Source organism: Diadema antillarum, unplaced genomic scaffold (genome assembly GCF_040938485.1).
Source record: "Diadema antillarum isolate AM-2024a unplaced genomic scaffold, OU_Dant_1.0 seq00001274_RagTag, whole genome shotgun sequence".
NCBI lineage: Eukaryota > Metazoa > Echinodermata > Echinoidea > Diadematoida > Diadematidae > Diadema > Diadema antillarum.
The window spans coordinates 145,951-156,596 of NW_027272055.1; the positions used below are offsets into that span (position 1 = coordinate 145,951).

At 37.9% G+C, this 10,646-nt stretch overlaps 1 protein-coding gene across 1 annotated transcript; it reads left to right on the forward strand.

Moving 5' to 3' along the window:
* Positions 1-552: 552 nt before the first annotated feature.
* Positions 553-10,373, forward strand: LOC139745520 (dolichol kinase-like). The gene is made up of 10 exons (XM_071655910.1): positions 553-691; positions 1,018-1,093; positions 1,728-2,029; positions 3,275-3,432; positions 4,928-5,031; positions 5,768-5,921; positions 6,730-6,927; positions 7,952-8,120; positions 9,304-9,402; positions 10,048-10,373. The coding sequence occupies exons 1-10, from the start codon at positions 553-555 to the stop codon at positions 10,269-10,271; spliced, it is 1,623 nt and encodes a 540-aa protein (XP_071512011.1). The 3' UTR covers positions 10,272-10,373.
* Positions 10,374-10,646: the final 273 nt, after the last annotated feature.

Consider the following 10,646-nt stretch of genomic DNA (forward strand, 5'->3'; position numbering starts at 1 on the left):
AGAAGCCTTTTGAAGCGAGATAAACGCAAAGCTGTTTTGAAACAGCTTTGTCCTGCAGTTACGAACCATGCACGCCTTATATGACCTCTTCTCCTCGGGTCGAATTGCGCAATTCAGCTGTGCAGTGACAGGCCAGTTATCGTGTTCGTGAAGAGTTGATAAATGCAACTATTTTGGAAGCTGTTTCTAAAGGGCTTTGGAAACGGCTTTGGAAAGGGCTTTGGAAACAGCTTTTGAAAGCCGTTTAAACAGGGGAAAGATGATAAGCGCAGCCTTAGACAGAAGGAATGTGAAAATGTGTACCAGGGATAACAATACATGTTAAAGACTGCACACACTTAATTACAGAAATAACCATTAGCAGTAGCTATTTTTGCTGTATGAGAATTAAGAATATCTCCACTATTCCTGAAAGATTATGTGAATATACAAGTATATATATAAAACACACTTTCTATTTTTATCAACAGATTAACTTACATCAGAATGTGATAGAGTTGATGAACCAACATCAAAATTTATAAGCATCTGTCCACACAAGTTCTGTGAGCCATGGCCAAGAAACACACAGAGACGGTGGTTCCTGATGTGACTCTCTCAGAGGTACTAGAGGCAGCTGTCGTTGGTCTCGGAGTGCTGACTGTCACACTTGCAGGCCCCATGTCAGCAAGCAAACTGAGTATTATTGTTGGTGAGTAGATATCCTTTTGTGTCGCTGATGTACAATGTATTTCTTCATCTGTACTTTAGAGTGCTAAAATTCTCTCTCTCTCTCTCTCTCTCTCTCATTTTTTTCTTTTTGACTGCCTTTTGCTGAGTGTGAATGATGAGTAACTGTAAAATCATGAAAAGATAGAAAACAAAGTCGTGAGGAGAAACCAAGTTTGTCGGTACATGAAGATGCAACTGATTTGTTTTAAAGGGCTTGCCTCGGACACTGAAATGATTTGAAGTTTTGAAAATTATTCACTCTCCAGATCATATTTATTGCATGCTTGTTTGTTTTTCCTGTTGCAGTCTATTTTGTAGCAGTATTTGTGCAGTTCACCAGACAGCCAGAGCATCTTGCAGCCATTGCAGGATGGACATACAGGTGCAATTTCTTTTTATTTTCATTCCTCTAGAACCGTCTTTCTTCCTTTTCCTCCTCACATTATTTTCTTTTATTTTTCAACTTTCTATTCTTTCAAGTACATGTAGGATGTGTGATTTATAAATCTGTGTGCACATGTCATATCAGATGGAATGTGGTATTCTCTACATGCTACCTTGGCTTGCTACTTTTGAGGTCAATTCTGACCCAGCAGCATTAGCAGCATCCTGTTGTCAGGAATAGAAGGCTGACATGTGTGATATGAAGTGTTTAGACACCAGAAAATCTTTCCCTTTTGAGGTCATTCTACATTTGTTACATGGTACACAAAGCATATCATATTAATGCACCCTGCTGTTCTGGCAAGATTCACAGCCAATTCCTTGTTTATATAATTAGTTCCATGAATTATCTTAGACTATGAAACTTCTTTTTTTTTCATTTAGATTAATTAATGTTTTCCAAGGAATGTCGTAGAGTCATGCATGAAGAAATGTGATGTAGATACTGAGGTAGGAAAAGAAAAGTTAGATGTGCTATGATAGAATATCGCACAGGTTTGATCACTTACGACAACACTGTTACTGCAAGATGATTTAAGCTTCACTCAACGTCATTATCCCTTCAACGTCAGGAAGAACACAAACAGTGGCGTGGTGCTGGGATCACAGCTCTTTATGCTGGTACTGCTTGGGCTTCAGCAGGACTCTTGCCAGGGCTTTAGCGACGCCATGGACTGCTCCGTGGTGCAGCTCATGTTCCTGAATGTCCTCATCCTGTTGGTCTGCTGCATCCCTGTCCTTGGCAAGCCCTGGATCATTCTGGGCCAGACCATCTACGCCCTGGGTGCCTTCATCTTTGCCCGCAGCATCCTTCAGGGCATGCCGTCCAATGTCAACAACGTGGTGGATATGTTCATCTTTACCCCAAACATGGGTGAGCTGGGTCAAGGAGTGTTTGCATATGACCCTCAATGCTTAGAGACATTCCTGTCACTTTCCCCTCATCACTGAATTGCATATTGAAATTCAACTATCAGCTAGACTTTTGTGCTAGCTCTTTAAGACTCAAGTTATAGAGTACCAAAGTGATGATGTTGCAGTCTTTTGTTATACCTGTAGCTTGGGTAGGAACCAGGTGCAAGCATGGTTATGATAGCCACAATAGTGTTCCAAGACAGGGCCAGGTGAGGTTGTTTAGAACTAGTTTCCATGGCGATGAATGGCTGTGACATCACATCTTGATTCTGTATACAGGTTTATAGCATGTGAATGACGACTAGGGTTAGGGTTAGGTCGAGGTACAAAATGTAAATCTCTGAAGAGAAACCTCACTCTATAGATTTTTGCTTCATGCCCATCAAATAATCTATTGACAAATTTGGAAGGGGCTAGCTAGTTCTTGTTCAGAACAAACAACTCTTTTCATAGCTGCCTTCATCTCAAAGATGATAATATGTATCTTCTTTGAATACATTAGTTACCAGCAGTAACTTTCACTCACTTCTCACTGTGCTGACCCTCTGACATAAAAGTGTGATGAATCACACCCTAGTTGCTCTTTTTGTGTATACAAAGATAAAATTGTTTTTCTTATACCTTTAATACTTACAGTTCAAACTACAATTTGAGATCAGGGAATATTGCAAAATTGTGATTTTGCCATGGAAAAGTCCTCTTTATAATGTATGAGAAGTATCATTGTACTGTATTTCAGTACTTGGTGAATGTCACACAAATCAAAACAAACTGAACTTGAGAGTGTAACCGTTCATGTGCCAGAGTAGTTTGCAGCCAGTGCGAGCATGTTTACCTTCCAGTGCCAGATTTGTTTAGAGACTTGGAGAAAATATAAAGGGAATTTGAGTCCAGCAAAAAAAGATTTCTTCATTGGTAAACAAGTAAAACTATGATGATGAGGAATTTCCTAAACAATGCAGTTCGTCATCCTGCAATAAGATTTCATAAAGATAAATAGGTATAGACAATGGTAATGTTCTGATTCAGGTGAAAACACAAAATTCACATTCCACTATGTGGCTTTAAACACAAGGGTTAGAGGTTCGTCGACATGGAAAGTGACCAGCTACAAGTGTATAAGAGTTTTAGGAAATGTGTCCACCCAGTCTTGCAATACATTGTAACTCTCCCTGCTTCTCTTGTCTTCTGTGTGTTTTAACAGCCTTGATGTTCTTCAGTGCCCTCCTGACGTATCTACCAGGCAGCATGACGGCGGGCGAGGCTCTCTTCCTCACCCAGCTCCTCACCACTTTGACCAAATTGTCATCAGAACCTGTCTTTGTGCCTTCTCCAAATCGACACGTAATGTTAATTCGAAAGGTATGCAAAGCATCCACGGCATTTATTATAATAGTTTTTTTCTTTTGACGAAGCAGGCAATTTTGTGTGGAAGATGCCTGTGAAAGCAAGTAATTTTTAATAACTGTAATTTACTTTATCTATGGTAACATAAATGTGGCTGTCTTCTAACTACAAAAATTTTAATACAGTGTATGTGATCATGCTTGTGCCTGTAGCCTCCCAGCTATTTTATTGACATTTTTAGCCACAATAGTGTAAGTTTGATACAAAGCCACTCAAGTGATTAAAAGTGATAGCCCCATTAGAATCAATTATGGTATAATGGGAATAGAGTAGATTATATAACCATGTCAGCATATTGATAATGACTGGCGTTGGAGGGAACAATGCCAGACTGTAACTTCTTTAAAGTTTGAAATGTCATTCAGAGAGGTTATAAGTTCTATGACATGATCTGGGGGCTCAAGACCTATCCAAATGTGTTCCTCCCATGGGAGGGCATTCTCATGATATTAAATGGTTAACACAATGCTGGTCAGTGATTGGTCACAAGGTCATCATGTGACTATAAATCCAACGAGGATCAGAATAATTGTATTGCCTGCAGTGACGTTACATCAAGTAATATAATCATAGAATTTGACTGGCTGCCGATGGACTGGAATGAAATGATGTGTATTTATATATTGTAGACCATATGATATAACAAATATTGCTTGTTTAGTGAAATATAACACTTGACAGACCATTTGGAGTTATATATTCGCTTTGAAACTGACAATATTTTTCCTCAGAGCTAAGTGCTTTGGAAAGATATAATCTCTCGTGGAAAATATGATCCCATGGGGATGTCAAGTGTTATAATATTACACCTCTAAAAGAGCAATATTTATATGTTCCACCTACAGTATAGGGAATATTGACAAATCATCCACAGTGTAGTGATTCTGTTTATGCAATTGTTAACTGTTATTTGACCAATGATATCAGTTATCATCAGGACACCTGGGCCCCGTTGCTAGAAACTTTGCGTTTAAACGCAACTTGCAACTGATTGTCACTGGCCAATCAAAATCATTGTTGCATGCATGTCTTCTTAATAGGGCAGACCCTGAGCCAATCAGAATGGTTGTTTCAAAATTAGCAATTATTTGCAATTGATTGCAACTTTCTTGCAACGGGGCCCTGTTGTGATAGATAAAATTGCAATTGATTGCAACTTTCTTGCAACGGGGCCCTGTTGTGATAGATAAACAAAGCATACCGGTGGATGTGCTAATTGATGAACTAAGCACAGTGAGAGTTAATGGTGTGATTTGCACATCTTAAAATCACAGTAGCTTGCCTATAGGTATATCTAAAACAACTTATGTGATTTGTGTATGAATGGCTGTGAAGATATATTTCTCACATGATGTTTTGAGGTATAAAAAGTAAGAGCATATGGTAGGAAATGTAGATGAATGGTATGAAATGCTTTAATAAATTAGTGTCTGTAATGATTTCATTTCAGGTTGGCATAACTGCCTGTATCCACATTGGGATCCTGTTAAAACCCGTTCTCTACAAACTGTATGAAATCAAGGCGGCATATGAGAGTGGAAGCATTGACAGAAGGTAGGAGGATTTTACACAAAGAGATTAAATCACTGAATCCCTGGCTGATTTGTTACCGATAACCCTAGCAACACTGAATTCTACTGTGTATTCTACATTGGAGAAAGATTAAATGGAAATTGTCGAATGCACTAAAATCTGAACAAAATGAAAAACAAAAAGATACCCAAATTTGCTAATTTGAGAGAAATGCAATAACATTTTAAAACGTGTTCTCAATTTGAGTCATAGATTTTAATGATTGAGTAGCCTTTGATGATTCGGCATTCTGCAATCAAAGTAAATGTAATATGTATGACCTGAAGAAGGCCAAAATTTGAATTATATACTGAATGGGTTAACCAAACAAAGTCACATTGGAAAAACAAGTTCCTGTATCTTTCTCAAGTTAGGATATTTTACATGTATATGAAAAATAAAAGTTGCCTTAAATTTGTTAAATCACAAATAGATTAACACTGTGAACATGCTTTTAAAGCTATGTTATGATATGTATGTGTATGTCTGTGATTATGAAAAGTACATCTCAAAAGCTGTTACCCTAGTGCGTGACCAATAAATTGCCACATTTGGCATCTGAATAGGTGAGTCTGATTTGAAACACAGGAATAGTGATGTACGTCATAGATGCTTTATGTGCGCCTGTATAATTATTTCATAGACAGTGTTTGTTCCTGCATTATGCCTTAGTAAGTTTTTCAGCCATGTGATTGTCCAGCATTTGTCTGTCTTCTAGCACAGCCAAGAGGAAAAGCTGGAAATGGAGCATGTATTTCTACTGCGGTGTGGCTGCAGAGGTTCTCTTGTTTGAACTGCCCAGGATTTACCTGATGATCAGGGAGAACCCGATGCTATGGTTACTTGATTTCATCCTGGCCTCCAGAAAGAGGGTAAGATGCAGTCTGTGACATTTCTTTCTTCATGAGTTGTTAACATGCTGTATGTGTTGTTTATTTTATTATCATTGCCAATAGCCTGTGTTGCTTATGAAATGCTGCAGTTATGGATAAACTCCACTTGCATTGTGTAGAGATGCCAACTGTTACCTTTTTTTCCTTTTGCAGTACTGTGTGGTATGATGTGTATTTTTTTTTTTGCCAGAAATAGTGTATCTTCATGGAAAATACTATTTATCCAAAATTGTACTTCTACACAATCAGTCATGTCTTTTGCAGCAAAGGTAAAAATACTGTCTTTCCACTAAAAAATACACCTTTTCATCAGCCCTCAGAATACTTCAGTGCTCATTACAATGTTTGCATCCCTGAATAAGACAGAAAATAAAGTGAATAAAGTGTTTATTTCCCAAGAGATGTATTAACAAATACAATATTTTTATGAACACAATGAGAGAGATCAATAGCTTTTGTCTTTAAATATACTGTATATGCCATATATCTAGCGAATTGGGACTTCCCATATTTGTGAGTTGCTAAATTGCACAAAAATGTATGCATGCATGTCACATTCATGTCTGAACGAGAATCAATATTTTCACATTTTTATATGTACGAATAGCACCAGACTCACAAATTTTGCAGAATTTACCCCCGCCCCCCCCCCAAAAAAAAATCAAATCAAATCAAATCAAATCAAATATGTGGCATATACAGCAGTTGTATGACTGTGTAGGCCTACAGTTTGTACTTAAACATACATACAAACATGCAAACATGTGTTTTCTGATTTATCATTCAGTTAATCCTGATTAATATCTGGATAATCTTGATGACTATCGGCATTGGAGTGGTCATGTTCAACCAGACGTCGTCCACCCAGATCCGGAAGAGCTTCCACGTGCTGGCCGTGGCGGTCTTCATCCCCGGACTGTATCTGGATCTCCATCTCTTGCTGCTCGCTGCCACGGGTCTCACATGTCTCTTTATCTTGGGGGAGGTGAGAAATGGCTGCCCAGTGTTTTGATTCCTCTGGTTTTCTGTTTATATTCATTCTTTGCATGTATTTTATAATTACATGCGCTTTGATGATTATCAGTCATTGTTAGCTTTACATTTGATATACAGATATGATTCTCCCCATCGCATATAGATGTTACAATTCCATCGCTAGTGGTCAGGTTCTTATGATGGCCCTGTGCTACAATGTATGTGCAAGTGCGTGAAGTGGCAAGACAAAATGACAATATCTGTAAGAAAGTTCACTTGTAACTTGATCAGTGAATTCCCTAAGTCCCAGTACTGCTTTCAGAGATAATAAATCGAGTGAAAATGACTTAATCATGTTCTGAATTGGTGATAATGCATATTCTTGATTGATTTATATTGTCTTTAAGCCCAAAACTAAACACTGAAATATGAAAACACCAATTAATACTAATATTTGTTTGTAGCTATAATAAGCACAAACATTTTTTACTTATGTGCTGATTAACTTATTAATTAGATTAGATATTCCTGTCATTAATATAACAGTGAATTATATTTTCCTAGGTTATGTTGTTTCAATAAAGAGAATGGTATATTTTCCGAGATTATTGTAAAGTGAATTTAGCAGCATCTCATGGTCTTGCAAATGCTGTACATGATCAGACATGAGTCTCATCATGTTCCTCTCTTACTCTTTTTGAGGAGGTGAAACAAAGAAAATATATTGAAATATACCATTATGATATACCATTGAAATATGTACCATTGTGATATACAATTAAAATATATACCATATGATATACAATTAAAATATATACCATTATGATATACCATTGAAATATATACCATCATGATTATACCATTGAAATGTATACCATTATGATATACCATTGAAATATAAACCATCATGATTATACCATTGAAATATATACCATTAACTAACTGTGAAAAGAACAGTGAAATAACTCAAAAGGGAAGCATGCACCACTGATGGTGTTATTTTCTTGACTTCTCCTCTCTGTCCTCTTCTGCAGTACCTCCGAATATTCCGCATCCAGCCCTTTGGGGAACTCATTCACGATGCCCTGTCGCCTTTCACCGACGACCAGGACTCGGGCGTGGCGATCCTTACACCCCTCTGCCTCTTATATGGCCTGTATCAGCCCATCAACTACTGCAACGATACCACTTTAGTTCTCTTTGGTAAGTTCAAGGCTTGCTTCTTTTTGCACTCTCTCTCATTCTGCACATATGATTCTGTGAATTCTCTTGAGTTACAGATACTTAGGAATTTTTTTTTTTTTTTGGGGGGGGGGGTGGGAATGAAGTTAAGAAGTTGCATGAACAACTATTATGTGAAAGGGTTCTACTTACGTGTCTATGAATAGAATGTTTTTATATCAGTTTACTTGTCCCATTATGATGGCTATTTCATAACTTGTATATTTGACATACATGTTGTATACTATCTAGAGCAGCTCTTTGAATAATTTTATGAGTATAGTGGATGTACCTACAAATGCTTGGCAGATGTGCATTAATCTGATAAGCTCATTCAGATAATAGTATACCATGGGTACTATGTAAAAAAAAAAGAGTGCTTTCTTAGATATCAGTATATTGTTACAAGGAATTTGTCTCAAATAGTGCAATATCACCTCATACATAAAAGGAAAATATATGAAAGAGGGCCGAAGAAAGAAAGATTGGCCTAACTGTATGTTGTGTTTGATAGAGTTAGCAGTTTATCATAGAGTGATAAATACATTCAACACTGTTTGGGATTTGTAGGAAAGAATATTGACACTAATGTCCAAATGGTAGATTCCAGGGAAACTATATCATAAAGTGCAGTCCTGATTTTTCATTACTGTATCTAGTTGGTTTCTTTTTAATTCATTTATGACCAGGAATTGGATGTAACAAGGTAGTATCGGCGATCCCAGCAACCTACTCTCTATTTATGGTGTTTCACTGTATTGTCTTATCAGAATATATATATATTTAACCGATCATAGTAAGGTAATATCGACAATCTAGGCAACCTACTCTGTAGTTATGTTGGTGTTTCAGTGTATATTGTCTTATCAGAATTCATATGAAGACGTTGTTCGCAAAAACTGATAAGTCCATATTTGCCAAATGGAGATATTTGCGATTGAAGGTCAAGAAAAATAAAGAGAATAATATAATTTTTGCTTCTTTTAACCATAACTTCAAAAATGTACCTTTATATGTAGTGACCAATATATCATTTAAAAGGTATTATTTCGTACTTTATGACAGAGACCGTACTTCAAAATCTTCAAAAATGGACTTATCCGTTTTTGCGAACAAACTCTTCACATATTTCACTGTTTGCTTGTATGTTTTTGCCTTTTCACAGAGTCCAAACTCTTTCTGTATAGTGGTGTACTCTCCATTGGGATAGGAGACACAGCAGCCTCTGTGGTTGGATCCACATATGGGACTATTCACTGGCCTGGTAAGTTCTCTCTAAATGATTTGACACTTGCTGTGATTTCATGTATTAGTATTTTTAACTTACCTGAGCCAAATGGTCCAAGGTATTTGAGCCCTAGGGCAGGGCCCAATTATCCAAATGGGGGGGGGGGGGTTGCTACCCAAGGGACCCTCAACTCCCGACCCTCTCTCTTTCTGTATTTAACTGATGTCTTTATAAAACTCCCAAATTGGAGAATACTGTGAAAATTTCCCTCCTTCTCTCACTCACCTGGAAGTTCTGGAGGAAGCCCATGTTTGATTATCCTCTTCAGCTTTAAGAGTCAAACCTGACTCGTCCAAGTCCCTCCCACACTCTATTTGTCCTCTTTCTGTGCTGTTCTGGGTATTTTTGTCAGACTATTTTTTAGTCTAGAAATCTTTCAGATGTATACTTTCTTGAAAAACACAGAGCTGTCTTTTCTCCCCGATTCTACACAAGGCTCCCTGCAAATGAACTATAACTTTGTGTCCTGATAAAACAAAAATAAATAAACAGCCTTCTTGATTTTTGAATTGTCATTGGTTATTGAGATGCAACACACAAAAATCTCCCCAATTTTGATTTGTCAATGTTGGCAGGCCTGAATTCAAATCACTTTGTATTCTTTTGCTCCACTCTTTAAAGGCTCCCGGAAGACAGTGGAGGGAACGCTGGCAGCCATAGCGTCCCAGCTGGTGGCCTGCATCCTGCTGTCGGCCGTCCTAGGGCTGGAGCCGTCGTTCAGCAGTGCCTGGCTGCCCCTGACTTGGGCAATCACTCTCACCTCGCTCCTGGAGGCGTTCACAGCTCAGATCGACAACTTCGTCCTGCCCCCATTCATGATGGCACTCATAATGGCTGTTTCATAGATACTGCCCCTCCAAACTCAACAACACAAAGTGTCTTGTGGCGATTTAATCGCAGCCCTGGCATGGTGGCATGCAGAAAGTTCGTGAGAGAGAAATAGACTCTAGGAGAAGGAGACAGACACACAAGACAGACGGACTGTCACGAAGATAGACAGACTCTGAAAGAAACCAAAGAGAAGGAGGGAAAAAACTCTCCTGGTGATGTGTACTTTTTACTCTGCCAACTATGATATGCAATCTCCTTGCTACTCCTGTAATGAAATGGAGAATTATTTGCTACTATGTACAAAGTTATTTGACATTTCACTGCATGAAATATTAACTTTAATGTTGACTCTCCATCTCCTCTTTTTTAACCTGTTCAAAGCTTCACAG